Raw genomic sequence first — 26,339 nt, 5'->3', positions numbered from 1 at the left:
TCATATCCTGACGAAATAGCCACATGGCAGCTGAAAACCGTATACCCTAGCTTGTCGTGCATTCTTTCCAAAAATTGGGACTTTTTTAAAACGCCGTGGGATGCGGAAAAAGTTGTTAACAATTGGGACTGTCCCGCCAAAAGCGGGACATCTGGTCACCTTAGGCTAATGTGTCCCCGCCTTTTAACAGTCCCTGAGCACCAGGTGTCTCTCTCACCTTAATACTTGCCAGTGACCTTTCCTATTCCAACTCGGGCCCCTTTTTCTTCTCAGGATGGAGTTCAAACTCCTCGGCCAGGCCTCCCTGACTCTGTCCTAAGAATTCTGCCTCCTTAGAGCCTCAGGTTTTTTCTCTGCTATTTTCTCCTTTCACCTCTGGGTTCGTTTTATTGCGTTTTTTTTTTTTAAGTTCCTGTAACACACTATACTTCCTTTCGTCTCTAGGCTTCCAGGCATGTTGCTCCCTGAAGCTTAATCCCAACAACCTCAGCCCCGAATAGTTGTGCACTGTGCTCAAAGTGTGGGCTTTCCGAGGCGGGGAGCTCCAGACGGAACGTGTAGGGGCAGCACATTATTTAGAGTGGCTCTTCTACTCAAAGTCTTCGTAACTCCCACCAAAGGGTCTGGGTTAAAAAAGTCGGGGAAGATACTGATAGGGTATGCCTGCAAGTCCTTTTGATCAGGAATCCTTGGAATGCCATCCTGCTGCATATAAAAAGAGCCCAGCAGGAGAAGGGATATCACTGCTTATAAGAGCAGGAGTGGAGGACGCCCTGTGGACCATGAGATCCTTGTGCATGAATCTCTTGGATCCCAAAGCCAACTATAACATCAGAGGAGCAGCAACCGAGCCCGCAGCCACCAGAGAATGGAACAGACTGTGGTGGGCTTCCCATCAAGTGAAGCTGAGTGCTTGGGGGTGGGAGGCTGGATTAGGGAGTGAGGTGCCTCTGGGCACTTAATTTGGAGAGCTGGGATGGTTGACCCACAGACAGACGTGGAGTTGGGCTGAGGTTCACTAGGGTGGAATGTCTCTGGGCACGTAGGGGTTAATTCAAGGAGCTGGGGTTGCTGACTCCCAGAGCTGGAGATAAGGCTTTGGGTTAAGGCTTATCGCCATTGGATTGCTCTTTGGTCATTTATCAACAGCCCTGGAAAATCTTTGTCACATGTCCTGCAGAACAACTGAATCCCGAGCGTCTCTCACTTGCATCCCAGCTCAGTAATGTCCTTAAGAAACCATATACAATCATGCACATTGCCTGTGAGTTCTGTGCTCCATCGCAATGGACTTAGAACCTAAATGACAAAGGAGATAGTGTTGCTTGAGACAAGATAGACAGGCATAGGTCCCTTCTTTCTCCTTATGCCCTCATTGCCTGTGCTTTTAAGATACTCTGCCCTTGTACATGGCTGAATATTTTGTAAGAAAACATATTTCCCCCCACCCGCCACTGCATCTGGTCAATTCTTACGCATCTTTCCACACCAAACACAAATTTCATCTCCCACTGAAAGTTTTTTTCTGATGAACTTAGGGAGAGGCAGGGGTTTCCTTTTCTGCTATTTACATGATAGGTCTCTAGGACTCCATCCCAAATTGGTTTTGATGAAGGTCAAATTACCTGTAGTTTGGTTTTTTTTTTCTTTAAAAATTTTTTCATTGTCGTTGCATTTTATGAGGCTGTGACAAGGACAGAGGCAGCTTGCAACTTCCTCTGACTTCACAAAAAAGGAGAATCAAATTAGCATCAACCAAAGGCCAAGACCTTTGAGACTGAGGTCAAACATGCCTCTACCCTCCAATCTTCCTGACAAATTCTGACACCACCTGTCCTTTCCACGGTAATTTCTACTTCTCATGGGTTTGATAATTCATTGCCGTAGCCACAAATAACTAAAAAACAATACTTATTATTATGGGATTTATTAGAGATGTTAAGAGGTCTCAACTCAAGGTCAGATGTACTAAAGAAACAATTCTTAAATCAGGACAGCATCTTCCCAGTCACGTCTGTAGGCAGGTGTTTCGCCCATCCTTCTGCTGCCTTGAGAACAGCTAACCTCTGTCCTGGTCTGGCAGTGTCACCAAACTCTTATGGCTGCCAATAAAGTCCAAAGGGAACTCCACTCCACTATAAGCCTCAGTCCAGGGGTGCTCTAGCTTCATGGGTCAGCAAGCCTAGCCCCTTTATTAAGTGCATGGAAGCATCCAACTCTTCCCCAAAGCCTGGGAAGTCCGAAACTCTGTCTCATCCTCTTGGAGATGTGATCTCTCTTGCTACCACTTCTGTGTCACAGTCCTGTCTAGGAATTGAAGAGGTGTAGTGCACAGGGATCTTGGGGTTCAAAGGACATGTTCTACTCATGACTCTTTTCTCTTGCTGGTAGTGAGATCCCCAACAGATAATACTGATAGAATTTTTCCAAGGGCACAGGATGATCACAGGGCCTTATAAAAGATACGTTTTAAGAGAACTAAAAACTGCATTGATAAGAAAAAGCCAGGATGTTTTTGCTAGGGAACTTCTTCCATCATGACAATGTACCTGCTCAATTGTCAAAACTGTCCTACAGAAATTTATTGGGAAACCTTACCCCATTGGCCCCTATCGCCTTGATCTTATTCCTTTAAGATTTCTTGTTGTTCTCAAGACTCAAAGAACTTCGAAAAGGGACACATACCTCATATACTGGTGTATAAGCTGAGTCATTCAGCACATTTTTAATGCAATTTTTGTGGTAAAATTAGGTGCTTTGGCTTATATTCAGGTCGGCTTATACTCTAGTATATATGGTAATTGAATCCCTAAGATGTCAAGGCTGCCATTTTTGAGGTGTCTTAAATTAGAATGCAGATTTTGATGCAATTCAGAGATGGAAACACTGTGGTCAGAATTTCATCTATCTAGAACAAGGCTACACCCCCCAAATAGGTTCACACTTTGACATTTCATTTTAAAAGGGCTTAGACAATTTTGCAGCAATAATTTTTGACTTACCCTTGAATTTCAGTCTCTTTAGAAATCCAGTCTATGTCTTGGGGGTTGGCATGATAATGGTAACTTCAGCAAATTACATTCTGCACACTGTATGTATTACATATTACTAATGGAATATACAAAAAACAGGACTGTTGACAAGTACAGTCAGTTAGAACTTGAATATGTTGTAATTTGGGGACCACCTGACTATTGCAATGATCCATTTTCACATATTTTCCCCTCCTCCTCTTAAGACTGGTGCCATATCTTAGCCATCTCTGTGTCATCGCTAAGTTTAGTGCAGTAGCTAGAGCACAATACGAGGGGGTCCCCCCAAATAACAGAAAAAAGCTCCAGTGGGCAGAGCTTTCGTAGTATGCATTTTTCCTGTAAGGAGAGCAGTTAGCAACCAGTTCTGAGTTGGTGTCCGCAGTGGCATCACCTGGGAAGTTTCTCTCTGGTCACAGTAAATTTTTTAATAAAAGCAGTTTTGCTCGAACCTCGTATTTTGTGACAGCCAATTTCAGAGAACAGTGTGCAGCTGTGAAATTTTGTTTCCTGTACAGGAATAATGCCTCAGAAACGGTTGTGATGTTGAACACAGCGTACAAGGACAACGCTATGGAAGAAACTCAAGTATATGAGTGGTTTTCTTGTTTCAATAAAGGTGAAATGTCAATTGATGGCAAATTTCCTCGGGACATCCATCAACTTCCTGAATGGACCAAAATGTCACATAGTAGTGTGCATTTGGAGTTCATTCCACCAGGTCAGACAGTTAATCGAGTTTTCTATTTAGAAGTTCTGAAAAGATTGTGTAACAGTGTGTGACAGAAAAGGCCTGATTTGTGGCAGAGGGGGAACAGGTTTTGCCAACACACCCATGCACCTGCTCATGCAACCATCTCGGTGCTCCAGGATTTGGGAAAAAGCAGCATGCCTCGCTTGCCCTGCACACCTTACTCACCTGCCCTCACTCCGTGTGACTTCTTTTTGTGTCCACGAATGAAGAGGGACATGAAAGGACAGTAATGCAACAACATAAAAGAGGTGAAGAAAAAACGAGGGAGGTGCTGTCAGCCATCCAAACAGATGAGTTTGGAAAATGTTTCCAAGACTGGAATTGCAGATTTGACAAATGTATTAAGTGTAATGGAGAGTACTTTGAAGGTGATAAGGTTGTTGTGTAAAAAAATGTAAATACCTAGCTTTGAAAAAAAATTCCACTTCTTTTTTTTCATTCCCCCTCATAGACACTTGAAGGAGTAGAAGATGAGCAGACAGAGAGCTAAGTGGTTAGATACTCTAACTGTAAATGTCCTAGAATTCGGAGTCATAGCTCCTGTTTATAAACACAGTTGGTGGCACTGCCCCAGAAACTCTCTTCTTCGAACTTGGGAGACATTTGAAAGACAAGATATTTCCCCTAGTATTTTTCTATCACTTAGTCCAAGGAAGATTAGGCCAGTTCCAAATTTCACTGATAAAAAAAGTAACAATAATAACAGTGAAGATAGTATGGTAATTTCTCAAAAAGTTGGAAACAGAAACACCCCATGACTGAGTAATTTCTCTGCTTGGGATACAACCTAGAGAAATAAGAGCCCTGACCCGAACAGATACATGCACACACATGTTCACTGCACCACTATTCACAAGAACAAAGAACTGGAATGATGTAAATGTGCAGCAGTGGAGAATGGAAGAAGAGATATAAGCAATGGTACACTGTAGGGATTGCAATGGATGAGTTGAAACAAAATGTGTACGGCTGGTTGAATGTAAAACTCATGATCTGCTTTATAAACCTTCATGTAATTCATAATAAAAGCAAAAGCAAAAAAAAAAAAAAAAGATGCTGCTGCCCACTGCTATTGAGTTGATACCAAGTCATGGGGCTTCTACAGGACAGAAGAGAACCCCCCGCCGCCCCCTTAGGGATTCCAAGGACATAGGCTGCCTTCATGGAAACAGACTGCCACTTTTCTCCCACTGCAGCAGTTGGTGGGTTTGAACCACGGACCTTTCAGTTAGCAGTCAAGTGCTTAACCATGGCACCACCAGGGTTCTTTGATAATAATGTGATCGAATGCTTATGTGCTAAGAGTAAACAAAGTCTGCTTGCTGTAAGACTAAAACAATGGGGGAATCCTTTCAGTGTAACCTTTAAACCTAACTAAAGATAAGAGCAAAATAAAGATAGCTCTGAGTATAAAGAGCCATCCTTTGATCTCCTACACCCAAATGTTACAACAATCTAAAACTCCACTGAAGGCAACTTGAGATTATTTATTAATACCAAGGAGTCAGGGCCCAAAGTGAGACAATTAGTTAGATGCATATCTAGACTGGGCAGCAAATGACTTCTTTTTTCCTGGGAATATTCTAGAGTGAGTAAAGATGACTTTCAGAAATGGCTTGCCTGGTGAAATCTATGTGGGTAAAAATTCGCTTGGGATAGTTTCCTAAGTCGAGTTCCAAAGAATTATTTCAGGATATAAAAGGTGGGGCTGGGAGAGGAAGAGATTGGTGACAAAAATGTAGGGACACCAGATGCTGTGGTTTCTTCTCGGAGACTGGCAAATGTGCACGAGCATACAGGGGGTGGGGGGAGGAGGGTATAGGGCAACTGAAGGGAGGAGACCTGTCCTGTGTGGTTTCACACAGAATTCCCCAGCTGGATTTGACTGGTCACCTGTTTCTGAAAATAAAACCATTGTATACATTTCCATGAAATTAGCAGTGGGAAGTAGCAGCTGGGGAGGCCCAGAGAAACAGTCTCTCTGTCGTGGACTTCCACGGAATGGCCATCTGTGAAAGAGATTCCTCCGCAGAGCTATCTGATTTACGGAAAGTAAGATTGACTACGGTCTGGACCAGAAGAGACGCACGCCTACTATTCATATTTACATGATAACATCCAGCCCTATATGGAGGTTGGGGAGAAAGGGCCTGCTTTTGATCCAACATTTGAATGAGCAGTTCTGTTATTATGACGGCATCGCACAATCATGGGAATTTATGCCTTCATTTTCTCCCAAAGAAAAACTTGACCATCTTTCTTTAATACTATCAACCTGGAAGCTTGACAGTAAGGATTAAAAATTGCTCCTTCCTTCCCACTTGGTTATTGGAAAGGCTCTGAAAGGTAATCGCTCTTGTGAAGCTACACTTTACAGTCTGCATAAAAACGCCATGATTTCCCTGCCTCTCCCCAGCCTAATTGAAAGTGCATAAGAGCGCCCAGCTGGGGAAACGTAAATGGTAAACATATGCACTATATCATGCTATCACACAAACGCTGGGTACTAATAGGAACTGCGTGGTTGTCAGGACCCAAAGAAATCTGGAAAACAAGTCCTGTTTCCCCATCTGGAAAGAGAGCTTGCCTCGACTCCCTTTCTTCCCTTTTTACCCCCTCCTTCCAGGCGTCAAGTTGCGGTCAGTCAGTGTGGCCCAAGGTCAGTCAACCCATTGCTTGTGCGTATAATTCCAAGGCTCCCCAAGCCATGTGAATTGACGAAAGCGGTCTTCAAGGAGGCTTTCGAGAGGTGAGGCACGTTCTTTTTGGCAGGAGGTGGGGCTGGAATCACCAGGTGCCCTAGCTCCTCCATTGCACTGACAGGTGGTCCTATTATCTCTTTCCTCAGCTGCTAAATGTAGAGTGTTGGCTTCCTCGCCTCTTATCTTTCTCTACTTCAGCAAACTCCGATTTCTACTGTCTCCCTTTCTACCTCTGATCATCTATGCGCCGTGCAACCCCCACGTCTCTGCCTTTTCCCGGTTCTGCACTTCTACGGGTCTCTGTCCTTCAGCGTCAGTGACATCTACCTGGAAGTCATCGTTTTCTCCTCTCTGCCTCCTCGCTCGCAAACGTCAGGCCATCTCCTTGGAGAAAGCCTTTCACCATATGGGGCTCTCGGGAGAAAGGACAAGATGACTTCAAAGTTCTCATCATTAGTGCTCGGTCACAATGTGCCTTCAACATCTGCTCCCCGTTGCACCATGAATTCAAGACTGCTGTTCACTCATGCCACTTGTAAAGTGGCTATGGCCTTATTTTTGGGTGACCGCTAACGCTCCGGAGAGGTCAAAACGCAGCACGTGTCTAAGGCCCATGACATACCAGTTTTAATCGGCCGAAGGATGCATGTTTACTAGCCTCTGCTGCAGAGATGACTGGGAACGTACTGAATGAAAACTACACGCATCTTTCACCAGGTCGCATTACCTGTCAGCTGGCACCGGCGGAGGGTAGGGCTTGTTGACCTTGGCATAGAGACTCTCCAAGTGGTCTCTCTCGGGAGACAACGGACGGCCATTCCGAGGGTAGCCAAGTGGTACTGGACGAGGAGGAGATGGAGACCTGTAGACGCTGGCTGCCGCACACGGCTCCCGGAAGTGGTTCACTCTGGCGTAATTGGGGTCCATTTCATCATCGTCCATATCGTGGATGGAACCACCTGCAGCGGTCGTGTAATCGACGAGCCCTCTGGCCTGCTTTTCTCTTAGCTCCTGATGTTTTGCTCCGATCCTGAAAATGTGAAACAGGGAGCAGAGATAACCAGTGAGATTGGTTATGCTAATAGACGGTAATATTCTCCTGGATAGAGGCTGATACTCCCCAGTCAGTTTCTTAGCTGTCACATGCCTGTTTACGCCCGCTCACATCATGCGGAAACAGCAGTGCCTGAGACCGGGGATTCGTTTGAGATCTTTGCCCTTTGTTAGAGAGCCTTTAGCTTTATAGCCAAGCGGAGGGATTGTGACATCTTGCCCACTGATGCCTGAGTGATTGCAGTGATAGAGGCGGATTTTCATTCTCGACGAATGGGGGTGTGTTTCTGTGGACAGCACATCTGTGGTGTGAGTTTAAGAAAGTCTTTTGTGAGGCAGGGATCTACGTAAAAGACCCCATGGGAATTTTACAGTGCCCCCCCCCCACCACCACCACGATTTCCCTCTTTGGTGTCCTTGAGGATCCTACGTGATCTTCTAAAGAAAAGAGCTTGCAAAAATGGATTTAAATATAAAAAGAAGTAACAGAGGCTTCCTAGTGACCAAAAGCAGTAGTATCGGTGGTAATTTATCCGAGACTGTGGAGGGGCTTTGTTTTTTTGGTTACACAAATGGGGATCACTGTGTCTCATGACATAGGGCCTATGGGCAGAGTAGAAGAGTGAAGAAATTAATAGGCTCCTGACAGAGATGAATTGGCACATATAAGTGAATTAAACACCATTATTGGCAGAATGCCACCGCACTGGAGCCTTAAGTGATATTACAAAATGCTGCCGCGAATCAGTGCCAGTGTAGAAACGCCTGGGCACGGGAGTAGAGAAATATATGGAGGTGGATTCGAAATCCATCTGCATTCTGAGAAATTGACATTTATTCTAGAAAGTGTTAGATCCGCTTTTCTAAATTCCCAGTCACGTGTGCAAATGTAAAGGTCAGTGTGGCAGGGACGAGGCAATGGTGTCTCGATGACAGTGTGGGGTGTTGCTCAGCACTGATGAGGAAAGAGGATGCCCTGGCATCACCAGGCAACCCAGGGGCACTGGGCATGGAACAGAGAAGATGAAGCTGGCTCAGGTGGCACAGATGGGGCAAAGCTGAAGTCTTAAGCTCAGGGAATGTGAGCAGGCTTTGCACTTGAAACAAAAAAATCTAGCCCAGAGACAGCGATAGAGCACCTGGATATGAAATTTAATAAACAAAATTCAACTTCCTACATATCTACTTTCCCTTTAATGAAAAAATTTTCTTTCTTTCTTCTTTTTTCTCCAAATGGCAGGTAGGTTTATTTTACAAAACATCAAACATTTGTAAAAGTCTTTTAGAAGCCATGATCTTTCAAGGCGTTTTCTCTTTTGGCAGAACAGCAATTTTTCCCTTTTATTTCTCTCTCTTATTTCCCCTTTCCTCTTTTGGATTAGAGAGGAGGAGAAAAATGAGGGTGTAGAACAAAACCAAAAACATCATCATCTATCTTCAAGGCACTACAGATGAACGAAATGCCAAGATACATGATTGCATTTCTCCTTTGACGAGGCCAAACCACGTACCCTACACATTCGTAATTAGAAGAATTTATATTTTGCAAAAGGCAGCTTGAATCTCCAAGGGATTTTGAATTAAGATGAAAGGAAGATTACACAGTAGGGCACCCATTAAGGGGCCCTGCCTGTCCCCTTTCCATGCGTGTTAGACCTAGATTCATGGATGTTTGTTTTGAATAATTTTTGATAAAGACGATAACCTGCCTCCTTCGGCAACAAAGCCATCTTTCCAGGGACAGTGCCAGCTCTATTATCTGAGAAGGCTTGCTGTACTGTGATTTCCATTGCAGACAGAGCTAAGGACATCAGTAAAGTGAGGGATGGGAGGCTGTGTGGTCGTTATCCCTCATAGAGTGGGATGCCTTCCAGAAAATCATTCAGCGGAAAGATGAATATCTCATGGCTGCCCCATAGGGCTACACTTGTGTATTAATGGCAGAGGAAAACACCAAGCTTGATTTTTAAAAGTCGCAGGCATAGAACACTGGGGTCTTTATTCCACCCCTTCTTTGTTCCTCGAGGTGGGCTCATTAATTAAGCTCGCTATGGATGCAGAGCTGCTTGGATGAAAAGTGCTCTGTGAACGCAGAGCGCTGTTTTTCCTTCCTAAAAGAAAACCAAATCCCTCCTTGATCCTCTCTACACCACTAGGTGCTACAGTAGCTGATTTCATATTAATCACTCAGTAGGTGCAACAGGAATCTCTCTGAACCATTACTAGTCTGCCATAGTCCAAGGTTTCTCCCTGTCAGGGAGGACCAGGGAATCTCTGCAAAGGGATGTAAAGCAGGCAAAAGAAACGCAGAGATTGGAAACAGATTTGGGGGCGGTTACTCTCACTCCCCCTCCTCAAAATTCATATAAGACTCCTAATTTTAAAATCATTTCTCCTTAAAAGTCCCCTCACACCATTTGGAACTCAGCCTGATAACATATCTTTTTCCAATTAAGATCAATGTGGTAGTTAGATAATTTCATATCAACTTGCAGATATATAAAAGTATAGGGATGGAGTTCAGCCTGACATCAAGCCACAGATTAAAGATGCCTCCTTGGGCGTGTGGCCTTCTCATAAGGTGGATCCTGGGAACCTTCCTCCCTCTGCCTTCCCTCCTGCTGCTAGCTAACCCTGATGGTGACCAGAACCCTGGAGATGTGTCCACTGCCTTTGGATCCACAAGAGTTTGTACCTACCAGCCTGTGATATTCCCGTGATACTCGGCATCAGTGCTTGTGGCTGCCTGGGTCTGAAGAGGGGCTTATGGACTAGTGTTGGACTTAAGGACTTCAGATGGACTGGGCTGGGATGTGTTCCTGATATAAAAAAGCTTGATAAAAAGGTCTTTCTTACACATACATGAGTGTCGCTGGATTTGTTTCTCCAGCACAATAAACAAAAATCAGCTTGTTGTCATTGGCTCAATTCTGACTCGCAGGAACCCCTGGGTTACAGAGCAGAATGGTGCCGGGTGGTTTTCTTAGATGTAATCTTCACGAACACAAGTCTCCAGCTTTTTTCCTGTGGCAACATTGGGTGGGTGCCAACTGTTAAGTTATCAGTTTATCATAAACTAATAGCCTTTGAGATCTTCTTCTTTTAAAGACTTTATTTAGCACAGATCAAACTTTCATGTGGCCATCTATTTGTTTTCTTCATTGTGCAGCCTAGCATTGGGACTGGTGACTGATGACCAGCGGGGTTGCTCTTTCCACGAGCAGCTTGGGAGTGGGTTCTTGGTTTTATTTCTGAGACAGGATTAGTACAGGGTGTATCTTAAACCAATCCCTTTTGAGTTATAAAGACATTAAGCGAGGAGGAAAAGCAAAGAAGGGGAGAGATTGAAAACAGCCGCCCGGTGTCACCGAGGAAAGAGGAAAAATAAGCTGGAGAGACAAGGCCTGTGACCAAGAGAGAAAGCCTCCCCTAGATTGGGCCCCTTGAATTTGGGCTTCCAGCCCCCTCAGCTGTAAAAAACAAACAAACAAACAAACAAAAAACTAATTTATGATGGTTTTAAATCCAAGAAAATAAAAATAAATGAAAGGAGAGCCTCCAGAAGAAGAGGCAGCAGACTCTGCTTTGAACAGGACGGTCTGAGGGGGAGGGGGGCTCCAGGGGAATGGCTTGGTAAGGCTCGGAGCTGACTCGATGGCAGGGAGCTTGGCTTGTATGAGCCCTACTGAAAAATGACTCAATGGCCAGGAACTGCACTACAAACAATGACATCAACCTAGTGCAGTGGTGACATGCAAGATCCAGAAGACTGCACCGTGTTCATTTGAACATGTCAACAGGGCCAGGCATCTTTGGATGAAAATCAAGAACACAGACATAGTATCAGATCTATGTTAAGGAAATTAGTAAAGAAACACAGAAGCCAATAAGAAGGAATTAAGTTAGGAGAAAGTTAGGTTTATCACCCAATAGTATTTGTTCCCCTTATATTTCAAAGAAGGCATCAGTAGGTAGAGTTGAAAGTTCGTAAATCAAAGAGCCTAAGTTTGAGTAAGCTAGCTGTAATTATAAAAAGCCACTAAAGAAAGCAAACTATTAGCAGGGGAGAAATATATCAAAATCAAACCGAAACTCAGGCCACGGAGTAGAGAGTAGAAAACACAGCAAGCAATAAAACAGAGAATAACATCACATAAAATGAGCACCTTTTCTTCTGTTATGACAATAAATGCAAATGGAACAAATTCCTCCATTATATGAAGGTAAGTATGGAAATATGGATCCCGAGGTTGCAGTTCACACACGCACGGCTCCACGGTCAATGGACACGTTGCAGACAAGTTCTTTTAGGGAGCCGTGCAAAGAAGACCAGTCACAGTGTTAGGTTTGGAGGGAAGATGCAGGGGCAAAGAAATTCAAGGCAAAGAAGATGGTTCAGAAGGTCGTGGCACTGAGTTTTAGGATACCAAAGGAGTAAGTCACGAGAGGCTTTCTTAAAGGACACGGGGCGATCATAAGGGTTTCTTAGGGGAAATAAAAAACAAGAAAACCGAAAACTGCATTGGTGAGAAAAAAGACAGCAGGTTACCGTGAGCATGCCTCCCTCTCCCTCTCAGGGCAATGCACTGGGTTGCCTTAGACAGATCTTGTTGGGAAACCTTTTCCCATTCACCCTCCAGCCTTCATCTTGCCCCTTCAGACTTCTTTTTATTCTCCCCACTCAAAGAACGCTGTAAAGGAAAACAACTTGAATATTGCAAGGGTGTTAAAACTGCTGTTTCTAGCTGGTGTAGCCCAGAGACTGTGGAACTCTTCCAGGAAAGGTTAGCCAAGCACCAGACCTCACTGCTGCCCAGTCGATGGTGAATCACAGCAACCCCACAGGACAGGGCAGAGAGACGGAAACCCCATCTTCAGAAGCGGATAGGCCTAGATGGAGGAGATGCTGAGAAACACTAGCTTAGCATTCTGATCTTTTCTATTTAATAAAGGCTTCAGTGATTGTATAGCAACAATTTTTACTTACTCTCATTTATATACCTTCTTTCTTATGCTATGAGGTAGCGTATTAGATCTACATTTTTTACACTTCGCTCTTTCACACAGATGTATCCAGAAGAATATTACATATTAGTGGCTAGATATTTTTGTCATTTTTGTAGTTTCAGAGTATCCTACTACGTGGATATTCTATTATTTATTAAATGATTTCTATACTCATGGACATTGGGGCATACCCAACCTTTTGTTCTTATGCCACAATAAATAGTCTTATGTATAACCTCATACGTAATAAATAATGTCACAATAAAGATTCCTATGCAAAGGTCAGTCCACATTTTTGCTGTGGTGATTTGCGGATGCATTTGTAGACACAGAATTATTGGGTCAAAGGGATTATTACACACGCTTTTCCTAGAGTCGAACTTTCTTCCATGGTGGTGGTGATATTTTGCATGATCACCTGTTTCACAGAGAGCACAATGTCAACCATTGCTAAGAAATGATATTTCACTGAAGTTTTAATTAGCCCATCTCCTATTATGCGATGCTGCGCATGTTTTCATATGTTTAAGGGCTGTTTTCATTTCCTCTTCTGTGAGCGGTCCATATCTCTGGCTGATTCTTCTTTCAGATTGTTGGTTATTCTTTTCCCTCCTGGATATTTCAAAGAATTTTCTATAGACGCAATATTAGCACTTAGTGATAGAAGCTGTATATCTTTTCTCAGTTTGTAATTTGCCTTTCATGAGTCCACTGAACGATTATTGATAGGTCGTTCATATTTCATACCATAACCTCCAAAGCTTTATAAAATTCTGTGATTTCTGGACTAATTTTGTTTTCTGCAGATTGTGTGAACGACACCTTTCAGACTGGTTTTGACCTGCGCTAGGAAGACGGGCAGTAAAATGCCTTTTGTCACCAGCATGTGAGCCCAAACAGCACAATGCCGGGTGAATAGGCAGCCCAAGAGGCACTCTGCCACCTGGAGTGGGGAGAGTGGCTGGGTCAGAGCAGGGTTGGAGGGGAGAGACTCGGGGTAAAAGAAGTGGTGTCATTAAAAGAGATAAATTACCTGCCGTACAGCTTTCTTTCTGACTGTGCCGATAATTTGTCCTACTATCATTTCTGCTTTTATAAGAGAAGCTGCAATTAGGTCACTACAATTATCCCTTTTTCCCAGTGAACAAGCCAGTTCTCTAGCTTTTCCTTATGAATCCAGGTACAGAGCTGTGAGCTATATACCTGGGTCAAGAACAGTGACAGCTCTTGTGATGATGATGATGATGTAGTAAGGGAACCAGAGTGGTCATTTCTTCCTTCTCTTGAAATAAATGTATGAATGTATTTTTGTACAGGAAATGTGATACTCCACAACACTCCTCATTTCATCTTTGAAGTAGACGATCACTTCAAGCTTTTCTCGTTGCGCATACAAGGGGTGCCTTGAGTCAGCCATCATTTGCAAAAGCAGTGAGGCTGTACCCCAAATACAGCATCTGTAGCCCCAAATAAAGTCTGGATAGAGACCCCGAATATCCGGTCGTTTGCCAATGGCCATGGGACAAAAGGCATGTTGATGCTCATTTCCTCTGAAGCTTAACTGCTCACCTAAGAAGATCAGGGAAATCATATCGTTTGGGAAACCTCTGAGAGGTAGTTGTGGTCTCAAAACATTCCAATTGTAGAGATCCCAGGAAAGTACTTTGGCCCTTTGAGTAGCTGGAATGACTAACGACCCAATTTTCATATTTCAAATGTTCCAGAACCAACCAGATCTCCCAGTGTGCATTAGGAAACCCCCATCCGCACCCCCACCCCTGCCAGTATAGTTCATATTCCAAAGCCACGGCGGTCCTTTTCCAGTCTTACCTGTTAGTTCCAATCAGAGATCCCTTACTATTTGCCACTGCTACTAAACACGGCCATTTCAAGAGACTTGCCATTTAGTGAAGGTTCTCTTCTCATTGCAATTTATATTCTCCCTAAATGTAAACCTTTCCCAGATGCATTAAACGTTCTCCATTGCTAATGGACTGAATTCCTGTAATTTGTATTCTCATAATGTGGACAAATTTCTCAGAAAGGCTTAGTAAACATCCTTAGTTTTCATCGACAAATTAGCCCTGAAGAGAGAAGGGGAACCCCCACCCCCAGAGAAAAACAACAGCAATGTATAGAATGCTTATTTTCTTTTCTTACAATGCATTGTGTACATATAACAACCATCGACATAGAGTTCTTACAGAAGACGTCATTTACTAGTGTCATAAAAGAAGAAAATGAACCCACGCTGCTAAGCGAACTGAAGACCGAGACAAGGGCTCTCAGACTCTGCTGTGGAGAGGCCTCTGCTACCCGGGTGGATGCAGTTGCCTGTAATGCCCTGAGCTCCCATCGCTGGCATTGGCATGTGCCAAGAAGTTGCCTGGTTCACTCTTTATATTCCTTCCAGTTGACACATGCCCATTCTTGGTGGCACTAAGAAGGTAAAGGGGAAAATTATTTTTCAGTATTAAAATGCTCTGCAATACAGCACTTGTTCATCACAGGGGTTCGCAGACTGTTGAGGTAGCGTACGTCATGGACAGAATGTGGACAAATCACTTAGGTGGGCAGCTTTGAGTATTGTAGACTACATAAACTTCCTGGGAAAGAAACAGGAAAAAGATGGGAGAATAAAAGGAAATTAGTTACGTCTCCTTTCTTTCCCTTCCAATCTTGCTTTTCCTTCCATTTCGTCACCTGGCATTTCATACCTGGCTGGTCTGGCTGTGCCTTTGATCTGTCTGTCAGTGCTTATTCATATACAAATGTGCTGACGCCTGCACCACCGCCATCCACACACACACACCACGGCTGTCTACTTCCTCTGTTTTCACAGCCATAGACGCCAGACTTCCTAAGGTCCTCTGCACCCGACCCCAGGTTATGTGCAACTTTCATTAAAAGTAATCTTTGGCTTAGCAGGAGTAGTGCTATCAGCCTCCCCAGGGCCTGGGAGATAGGGGTCAATGCAAGCTTTACACCGAATATTTATATTCATTCAACATATAAGGGATGTTTGTGCTGAAAAGTTATGTTTCCTTAATGTTGGAGATGTTTTAAATAGATTAAAGTATATAGTCTTTTCCCTTTTATCATATTTCTATGGTAGAATTAATACAGGAGAGCAAAACATGTTTTATTTAAGTCGAGTATTCTCCACAGAGCTTATTAAGACAGTCATTTTTGGCTTTTCTAAGTGTGACTTTGTCCTGGAGAGATCACATAGAATGTTCAACAATACAGACACAGGCTGGAAGCAAATGGAGCTGCTCAGGCAATTCTGTTTCATTCCATTTCATTCCTTGGTGAAGGTTTGCCAGGTAGTCGGAAATGTGCTAGGCTAGATGCAAGAGAAAAGGTCTACTTGAATGGTGGGTGGAAGAATCGTAACTCTGCCAATCAAATATGAAAAGAAATGTTTCTCTTCTACTTCCAAATGGAGGCTCCCTCAATAGGGGCCTCAACCTGCCTTGAATCTTTCCTCTGGCCATATGTGCACATGGAAGACAAGACACGGAGACAGCCAGCCACCACCGTAGATGAGTATCTCCACCCAGCCGTCAGAGAAGGCCCCATAGGCTGCTTCAGATGGTGCCCGCTGGGTCTTCTACGGAGATTCTGCAGAGGAGGTGGCAATGAGAGAACAGGAAAACTCCCAGGACACCTATTTCTGCTCCACTGGATGAAGATTTTTAAAAAGATTCCACCACAACACCAGTCTCAAACCCAGGGAGGTAGGCTTTTTAAAGAGCACTTACTTCCTGCACATGGTACCAAGTTCTATAACGAGGGGTTTTAATTTGATGTGACAGGTAAGGGGGTATTTGTACAAGGGAGTCTAATGGTGTAGATACCGGCCCCCCATTGTCCCTTCTCAGAGATCAACAGACAGCATGTCAGACAGCTTGCCTTGCTCCTTCTGGCCACGGCCGGCTATGACTCGACTGGCTCTCTCGCGTGGACTACTACCTGGTAGCCCTGGGCTCCAGGTGTTGTGTCTTCCTAGTAGAGATGGTCTCTTCACCTTTGGAAAGATTCTTGGTTCAGCGCTTATTGGAGTCACAACTGGCCACGCAGTCTACAGAGTGTTGGAAGGAAGGGAGGGACCAGTGGTTTGATCTGTGATCAGCAGGGTTCTGTAGGAGTCCCAGTTCAATTGTATCATAAGTCTCCCCTTTCATCGCTCCCTGAACTGTAGCTCTTATTCATGTCAATCCAGTAGCAGTAGAGAAGCCGGCCTTTTTAAAAGGGAGGAGAGTTTGGCTAGAGACCTCCCCTACAGGGAGGGTCCATTCTTCACGGGGCCTCCTGGGTGCCTTTTTTTTTTAAACAAAACTTTAATTGCTTCTCTGCTGGCGATACCGCAATGTCGTCCGTTTACACTTAGATGAAACCTAAGCCCTCAGTATGTCTTCTGAGGCTCTACCGCTGGATGCTGTGGCTTCAGGTTATTCCACTCTGTCTGTAGGTATTCAGCTCCCACCCCACGGCTTCCTTCAGCTCAGGCACACTTAACAGCAAAACGAAACACAGGGCTGGTTCTGACTCCTAGAGACAGATCAGAGGGCAGAGCAGAATTGCCCCACAGGGCTTCCGAGACTGTTATCTTTACAGAGGTAGATTGTCACATCTTTCTCTGGCAGAGTGGCTCGGGGGAGAGTGGGGGCTTGAACGCTGACCTTTTGGTTAGCAGCCAAGTGCTATTCTTTTTTCCTAAAAGTCTCTGCTCCCAAGTCTTCCCTGCCGTTTGCGTTTCTGCTGGTGAGACCACCGGTCTTAGTCTCACCTCCCTATCACCATACTCCATTTTCTTTCGTCCAGAATTCTAATACTACAGGGCTTCTCTCTCTGCCATTTACTTAAGAGTTTATTTTAAGAATGTTAACTTCCTCAGAACAAACCTCATTTGCTTGAGTGGTTCCAACTCATAGCTCAGAGCCAGGCACACAGTAGGTCCGGAAGAAGCGATTGGAGCGGGCAGATGTGACAATGGAAAAAGTAGCCCAAAGCCAAGGGAGACCGGTGATTAAGGCAAAACCAAGGAAAGGGATTCTTCCCTGGCGTGTGCAGAGGAACTAGCCTTGCCCGCAAGCAGAGCCTTGACTTTAGCCCAGTGAAGCAGATTGTGAATGTCTGGCTTCTAGAACTGGAAGACTTAGATCCAGGTTGGTTTGAGCCACCATGTTTGCGGTGAATTGTGACAGCATGTAAAAATGCCATGGCGACGGTGTCTGCCCTACTGTAACTTCACAGGGGGGTGGGGGGTGGGGAGAGGCTTAAGATCAACAGCTATGGCAGACAACTATGAGCCAGAGGTCCCCTATGCTTCCACCCTCTGGATTTTACCAGTTTTGGCACCAACTGCCCTTCCCATGACAGTCCCAACTTCTGCGGGTTTGATAATTCATGACAATGGCCACTGTCAATACTCAAGATTATGTGGCTTATTTGAGAAATCGCTCACTGACCCACTACCAGGGCGTCAATTCTGACTCATAAAACCCCTACAGAACAGAACAGAAAGGCCAGTGTGGGTTTCCAAGACTATAAATCCTTATGGGAGCAGAAAGCCTCATCTTTCTCCTGGTGGCTTCCAACTGTTGACCTTGTGAATTGCAGCCCAGTGCATAAATCAAGGAAAGGGATTCCACTTAGGGTTCCATTTAGGAAGGAAATAGCAGGGTGCATTGCACACCCAGAAATGACTCCAGATAGCCTGCTTCAACTAGACCGTCTCTTCTCAGCAGACCCCATAGGCTTGCTTCTTTTTGGTCTCTCAGCCTCGTGGCCCCGTGGCCCTGCAGCTCCTGCCCTGCTCAGACAAGTGTTAACAAAGCTTTTTAGCTCTGCTGAAAAGGGCTCCGAGGCACCTATATTGCTGTAAATCTTGGCCCAACAGCCCTTAGCAACACCCCACTCCTCCGGTAAGCCTGTAGCCTGAAGGCACTCACATTTCTCATTCTTTCGGTCCAGATGTCCACAGTGATTTCTCCTGCTGGGCTCTTCTGATCTCCTGGTTCTGTTCTTGTTATCATTTTAGGAAGGGCTTCCAGCTCGGTCTCCTGGGTCGAAGAGATGTGGCTCCACTCTAGGTTCTTCTTTCTTAATTGTAGGGTGACACCCCCCCCACACACACACATACACCTTCCACCTCTGGGATGGCTCATCTTAAGCCTAGAGAGATAGCAAAACTAACCAATCTCCCTATGTGGGTCCCTTGTACCTTACTTTTCACAGTTCCATACTGCAAGGGAGCCATGCACATTATTTACATTATTAGCAAACTATCCAATCCCTTCAATGGACACAAATATTTGTTTAGACCTATGCAGTCAGGTGTGCCTGACTCAAGCCATGGCATTATCAGTCACCTCGTCTGCCCGTGAGCAGTGGAGATTGAATAAGGAACACAGAAGAGCAATTTTGAATCGTGATGCTGCCCAAAGAACTAACCAATCTGTCTTGGAGGAAGTACAGCCAGAGTGCTCCTTAGAGGCAAGGACCCAAGGCTGTGTCTAGCATACTTTGGGCATGTTGTCCGGAGAGACCAGTCCCTGGAGAAGAGCATCGTGCCTGATAAAGTAGAGTGGCAGCAAAAGACAGAGGAAGAACCTTGACAGATGGACACAGGGGCTACAACAATGGGCTCAACCAGAAGAATGACTGGGAGGATGGGGCAGGACCAGGTCTTGTTTCAGTCTGTGTTGCACAGGGCCATCAGGAGTTGGTGTCTACTTGGCAGCTCCTACTTGACACGATCCCACTCTTTTGGCGGGAGTCTTAAAGACTGTGGTTCGAAGGGTTGTGCAAAATAATTCACTGCACTGCCAGACATCAACAGAAAACTTACATAGACAAAGGAGTGCCTGGATGATGTGATGCAAATAAAAATATTAATGCACAGCCTTTGAAGATATGTTTTTTCCCCCAGTGTAAGTCTAGGAACCCTAGTGGCATAGTGGGCTACATGTTGGGCTGCTAGGTCTAAGGTCAGCAGTTCAAAACTACCAGCTCCTCCTTGAGAGAAAGAAGATTTAGTCTCAGAAACACACAGGGACGGACACATCTACTCTGTCGTACGGGGTGGCTCTGAGTTGGGATTGACTTGATGGCGGTGAGTTTTGCGAGGTAGGTGTGTCAATGTTAATCCTATTTCTAATATACAGAAATGCAAACAATGAAAACTCACACAGTAAGGTGCAGCAAGAAAAACTGTAAGCCAGATTCTGGAAGCTTTTCTCCGGGGTGTTGTGAGGTTAAACATGTGTTTACTATGTGATATAGGAGCAGGAGTCTGAATGAATGCTCGAAACCCCCAACATTAACAATTACATTTGAGGCATTTCCTGTGTGTGCAGAACCCACACAATCTGGCTCTGGTAGCAGGCATCTGTAGCCCAAGAAACCATTACCCAGAAGGAGAATTGTGGGCTGGAAACGGATGATGGCAGGCTTTGCCTAAACAGAGATCCCGGTTTATCATCCCCCAATACATTATACAACACACGGCTTCTTTTGCATTTTTAATAAAGCAAAACTTGAAAATGAGTGGCGGTCTTTTTTTCCTTCCCTCCCCTTTTAGGAAATCTACAGTGACCTTCTTACAAATAAGCCACTGGAAGTATCCCAGAAGAGGCTCTTGGTTCATTAAAATAATCAGCATATTCCAATATGCATTCGTCCCTGAAATAACAACAATTCACTTTCAATAAATTAATTATGGCTCTAATGAGTGAAATTTACATTCATATTTCTGCTTTAAGATCTTCCTGGGAGGCGGCATTATCACCTAATAAAGCTCCACTGAAGCAAGGCCTCTTCCAGAGCAGACTGCAGCTGGTGATGGCTCTGCTCAGGAAGGGGGAAGAGGGTGGTGTAAGGAACCAGGCTGCCTGGACCTATTGCCTACGTTGGCCACTTTTCACTTTTGTGGTCATGGGTGAGTTGTTTAATCTGTAAAAGGAGACCTCTAAAAGTGTCTCCCCTACAACTATTTGAAGAAGGTGGCCTGGTATGTAGATAAGAACAGATATTAGCCAAAGCAACACTAAACCTACATCTGCTACCAGGTGAAATGAGGTGAGGCCTCATAGGGACAGGGAACACCTGTGAGCATCCCATGCACCCACAACAGCTAGCTTTTGACAAGCGCACTATTCCTCCCCAGCCCTTCATGCATCCAGGTGGGACTCTAGACAAGAGTGGCTGTGTTTGGTGCCATTGAGGGGGTTCAGACTCCTAGGACCCTCTGCACAACATGACAAAACACCGCCTGGCCTAGGCCCCTCCTCACGAAGGTTAGGGCTGAGCCCCTGGGACAGCCACTGTGTCCATCCATCTTGCCAATGATCTTCCTCTGTTTTGCTGACCCTCTTCTTGACCAAGCATGATGTCCTTCTCCAGGGACTGATCTCTCCTGATAACATGTCCAAAGTCCTTGAAATGAAGTCTTGCCAACCTTGCTCCTAAGGAGCATGCAGGGTGTACCTCTTCTAAAATAGATTGGCTTGTTCTTTGGGTGGCCCATGGTATTTAAAAAAATTTTTTTTGCAAACACTTAAGTATCTACAAAGTACATAGTTTTAATAAATGCTTGCAACCTGGATTAGCCAGAATGTTCAGGGGGACAGGAGCGTGGTGATGAACTGAATGTTCTGCTTGACTGAGAGTAAAATAATGAATGCTTTTGGCTTCCATTTGGTTGCTGCCAATCTCTCTAAAATATATAGCAAGTACCGATGAGTTGATGGAACTCATGGGGACACCAGGTGTGTCTGAGGGGAGCTGTGTCCATAGGGTTTTCAATGACCAATTTTCTTCAGAAAGAAATCACTAGGTTTTTCTTTCAAGGTACCTCTGGGTAAACTTGAACCGCCAAACTTTCAGTTCACAGCCAAGAATTTTAGCCATTGGTACCATATCCAGGGACCCCTTTTAGCATATACTAATTCCTTTATCTCCCTTGGTTGAATTCATACAACAGAAGTTTTAGAAGACTGAGAAAGGGCCATCCCTGGAGACGACCCTTGCTCATGGTAATTTTAATATTCCCTCACTGGAGATGGGAGTGGGGGGCAGGGGGAGGAGTGACCGAGAGAAATGTTGAACATGTGCAACTTGCTTTTCCAGCAGTCTGGGCATCTCCGGCAAAACCCCCACTGCCACGGAGTGGGTTCTAACTCAGAATGACACCTTCTAAGGTTTCAGAGGCTGCACATCTTCCCAGGAGCAGACAGTCTCATCTTTCTTTGGAGGAGCAGCTGGTGAGTTTGAACTGTGGAGCTTGTGGTTTGCAGTTGAATGGCTACCTGACAGCACCAACAGGGCTCCGCCAGAAATGTTGTCATTCAAAAGGCACACACACACACACACACACACACACACACACACACACACACACACAGAGTTCTTTTCTCACCCCAGTTGACATCTTTAGTTTTCCAAAACCCTAACTGGCTGCTTTCCAGTTGATTCGAACCCAGGGTGCCCCCAGGTGTGTAGAAGAGCACTCCATGGGGATTCCAGTACCTGATGTTTTGGAACTAGGTGCCTCTTGGGTGGGGGTGGGGGGCTACAACCACCAACCTCTGAATTAGTGGTAAGGACTTTAGCCACCCAGGGACTCCAAAACCTTAATTCCATGCTTCTAATTAGGATGCGACACCGTATACCTATGTAACGCATAGTATGTAACTCACCACACAACAGAAATATTTTTGTTAAACCTTCCAGACTACTCAAATGTTGTTTGTAACTATTGCTTCAAACTATTGATTTTAGTTGCTTTTGGACCTCTTACAAGTCACGGAGACCCGATGTAGACTAGAGAGCGATGCTGCCCGCTTCTCTGTCACCTTCACGGCCTTTGATATGTCTGAGCCCACTGGTGCAGCTATTGAAATGATTTTAGTTCATCGTCAAAATGTTTAAGGAAGTTTCATATTTTTTTGAAGAACAGTTCTTTAGGAACTTAGGGCCCAAAGTTATCTCCCTGACTTCACTGCTATTTCCCCAGAGTTTAGTTCTCAACTTTTCAGTTGTCTCTTCTGTCAGCTTCAGAGAATGACTATAAGAGAAAGCACCCTGATATCGTAGAAAACCCCCTCTCTTGCAAATAAAACTTTTCCTGAGCATTACAATTCTCTCTAGTTAGCAGCAAAAATACCATGTATTATTGATGGGATTCAGAATTTAAATTTTTAAAAATCTCTTATAATTTGCTGCACAGTTACATTGTATCTGATAATTGATTTTAATGATTGCATTGCGACGGCAGAAGCTAATGGGTGATGAAGGGAGTCTGTTCTATTGTCCCAGCTTTGACACTGTCTTTTCATGCCTGCCTGCTCCGTGATCATATAGCATTTTTACCTCCCACTGCAGTGTTTCTCACAAGTAGTCAGGCACTGGTCTCTATTCTCGCTCTTAATCACACACTTGTTGAGGTCAGGGGATAGTTGTCTTTCACTCATCTTGCTGTTTCGCCCAAGTGTCTAGCTTCTTAATTAATGTTTACTAAATTATTGAAGAATTCACGCCCCAAAAGAGGCCAAAGCCAAAGGCAATCACAGCAGAATTTTCTAACCAAATCGTCTAAATGGAAAAATGTCGTATAACTTCAATTTAACCTTAGATTCAAAGGGGCGATGATATATTTTAAGGAAAAGGGCCCATGCTTGTAAAATAGATGATGTTATTTCTCCAGATGATCAAAACTATTAAGATTCATCCAAATATAAATCTTTCATGAAGGTTCCATGCTTGTAGTTTTGAAATGGGAGCTACTCAGCTGCAGGGACCAGTTCAAGGTGACCTTTCAGTTGAGAAGTACAAAAATACAAAAGACAAGAGGAAAGACAAAATGGCCTACGTGAGGAGAACGAAGAGGGTGCGGATCATCTAACAGAGTAAATGTTAATCAGGGAAAGTCCTGCTTGATAGAGCTTAAGATCTTAAAATGCAGGTGAGATTCAATAAAGATCGCAGCTGAAGGTTTCTGGGGGGTTCAAACAATTCACAGCTGCTAACTGAAACGGTACAATTTTGAGTCTACTCAGCTGCACCTTTGAAGGCAGCCCTGGCGATCTACTTTGGAAAAAAACAACAACCACCAAACATTGTAAACCCAATGCCATTAAGACCTCTTTAAAGCGTGGAAAAGCCAAGATGTCATTTTGAGGACCATGATATGCCTTGACCCAAGCCATGGTGCTTTCAATCACCTGCTGTGCATGGGAAAGTTGGGCGATGACGCGTGGAGATGAAAGGAGCCCAATGCGGCTGAAGTGTGGGGCTGGCGAAGAACATGGAAAGTGCTACGGCCGCTAAACGGACAAACAGACCTGTCGTGAAGTAAGGCGAGGATGCTCCTTGGCGATAAGGATGGCACGACCTAGTCTCAGGCACTTGGGACCAGTTAGCAGGGGACAGGCCTCATTCTTGCTCAAGGGTAAGGGTCGAGAAAAGGAGCAAGGCCCTCTGGAAGTGGGATTGGCCCGGTGGCTGCACCAGGGACTCAGATGTATGAGCAATGAGGAAGGCGCCCCACCGGTGGTGTTCTGTGTCTTGAGGGGCTCAATGAGTGGGAACCCACTGGAGGACACCGACTACCAACAACTTTCAAGCAGCAGGACTTCCTCGGTCATATTTTGAGGGCTTTCCCACCTAAGGGCCTCATCGCCTGGCAGGCTGCCAAGCAAGAGTTGCTTGTAGGTTTTCAATGGACTCTTTTCGGTTTTTCAGAAGGATATGTGAAGGCTTTCTTCATTGTCTGCCTTAGTCTGGAAGCTTCATTGAAACCTGACCACCATGGGTCACTCAGCTAAGTATTTAGATAGGGGAGGCAGCGCTCCCAGCAGCACAGCCCTACACAGCCCACCACAGGCTGACCACCTTACAGACAAGCGGTGGAGCTCTAAATGGTTTACTGATAAATACCCACTGCTCTTCTTACTTAAATCTTGAGTCCTTAGCGTCTACTGCAAGCTTTGATTCAACAGGTGTTTAATAAGTGGCGTTTCTCCATGCACCCCTGGCCCATGTTTTTATTGTTTTCAGCTGCTGTCGCACCAACCCCAGACGCATGGAGATGTGATGTGATGCGTTACATTTCTGTGTAGAACGTCTCCAGAGGGTTTTCTTGGTGGAAATCTTTATGGCGGCAGCTTTACCCAGGTTTCATTCCTCACAGCCCCTGAGTGATTTCAAAAGGCCAGCCTTCAGGCTAGCAGCCAATCACAAACCATTAGTGCTGCCCAGGCTTCTAGTCAATGATCCCTAAGGAGTCCCGTGTTTGTAACGTTGACCTTACTAGCATGTTGCCTGAACTTGCTCAGCAACCCAGCTGTAAATATTTAACAAAACAAACAAAAACATTTCTGTGCATGCTGCTCCTCTGCGGGTCCAGGGTGGGAGCAGCCTCTCGGACCTGAGGGAGTACGTAAGAGGGAGACTTCTCCACAAGGGGTCCCGCTACAATTTTGGCTTGATGCCCCTACCTCTCCCCTCCTCTGATTCTCTTCATCAATAACCTTCTGTGCAGGATGCAAGCTGGTGCCATGCAATCATTCTTTTACATTTGACAAATACCACTTTTCCAACAGCCACGGAATGGTTAATCAATGTTCAAGAGGGGAGTTAATCTAGTGCCTGGTGTTCTTAAGTCTAAATAAATATTGCCTATCTATGCACTGATCTCACATATAAAGACATAAATATGCACGGCTGTTCATGCATGCATGCATGCATACACACACACACACACACACACACACACCTGCCACACTCAGGGCCATAGCAATATGGAAATCTCCACAAACAATAATATTTTCAGCCAGCCAAGTTCTCATAATTCCACAAAGATCCCCTCAGATGCCAAGAAGTAATAAAAGAAAAGTTAACACCCTCCTCAAGTAGTCTCTTCCTCAGACTATTTCTCATGTTCCTTTAGATGAAAAATTCCTTTCATATGCCATCTGATTACAAGGCAATGCTAAAGTGCATTTGTAAATAGAATCAGAAGCATGTCTATATGGTTCTGTATGTTTTCAAATGCTCTGGGAAAGTTATAAAAACAGATGACACATTTTCTTTTTAATTTGTTTCATTTGGAGATCTTCCTCAGTTTTCCCTTCTTAATTGGCATACTTTTAGTAAAATGTGTTTTCTTTCTTGCTCAGAAATAAAGTCTCCAAGGATGTCCTTGAGAACCTAAATTTTCATGTGCATTTTCACACTGTACTGGTTTAATGTGTCACAATATCATTGTCTTAAATATCTTTAAACTTAGCAAGAGAGGGGGAAGTACATAGAAGCTACTCTGAGTGCGAGCAGCAGGTTATTGACGGGAGGTTATTTCAGATTGATTACAGAGGGTTGCATGATTCCATTCTGTAGCATATGCTTATTTCCTTTAAATGCATTTCAGTTGAGGATCTGAGTTAGTCACTGGTAGGGTGCCTCCACTTCCACCTTAAGTCACATTCATATTTGAAGCAGGGGATACTGTACCATAATGTCAGATTTCTGGGCATTGAATTTTTGTTGGCTGGTGAAATGAAGCATGGTACTCATCAAGATTGAACTTCCTATTCTTGAACATTTTGTCAATTTGGGGATATAATTTAATACCTTTCTGCTTCTGTTAGGCCTCGCTGGCCTGTCTATTAACATTGGTGAGATTAATCTACAATTGTGGAGGATGCAATTGATCATTAAAAAAGAGCAACATTATTATATATCGAGGTTTTAATGTGCTGTGTACAAAGTCCCAGAGTTTTAAACGTG

At 44.5% G+C, this 26,339-nt stretch overlaps 1 protein-coding gene across 1 annotated transcript in view; it reads right to left on the bottom strand.

The window, feature by feature from the left end:
* The window catches only part of PARD3B (par-3 family cell polarity regulator beta), a 1,175,277-nt gene that overhangs the window by 185,607 nt on the left and 963,331 nt on the right, over positions 1–26,339 (bottom strand). The window contains exon 20 of the mRNA XM_045296697.1: positions 7,216–7,518. Coding sequence (XP_045152632.1) covers positions 7,216–7,518 — 303 coding nt within the window. The remainder of the gene's footprint in view (positions 1–7,215; positions 7,519–26,339) is intronic.

Source organism: Echinops telfairi, unplaced genomic scaffold, assembly GCF_000313985.2.
Source record: "Echinops telfairi isolate 266 unplaced genomic scaffold, ASM31398v2 ScPeMD7_3;HRSCAF=10, whole genome shotgun sequence".
NCBI lineage: Eukaryota > Metazoa > Chordata > Mammalia > Afrosoricida > Tenrecidae > Echinops > Echinops telfairi.
Note: the sequence above shows the minus strand (reverse complement) of the source record. Positions and strands in the feature narration are given on the sequence as shown.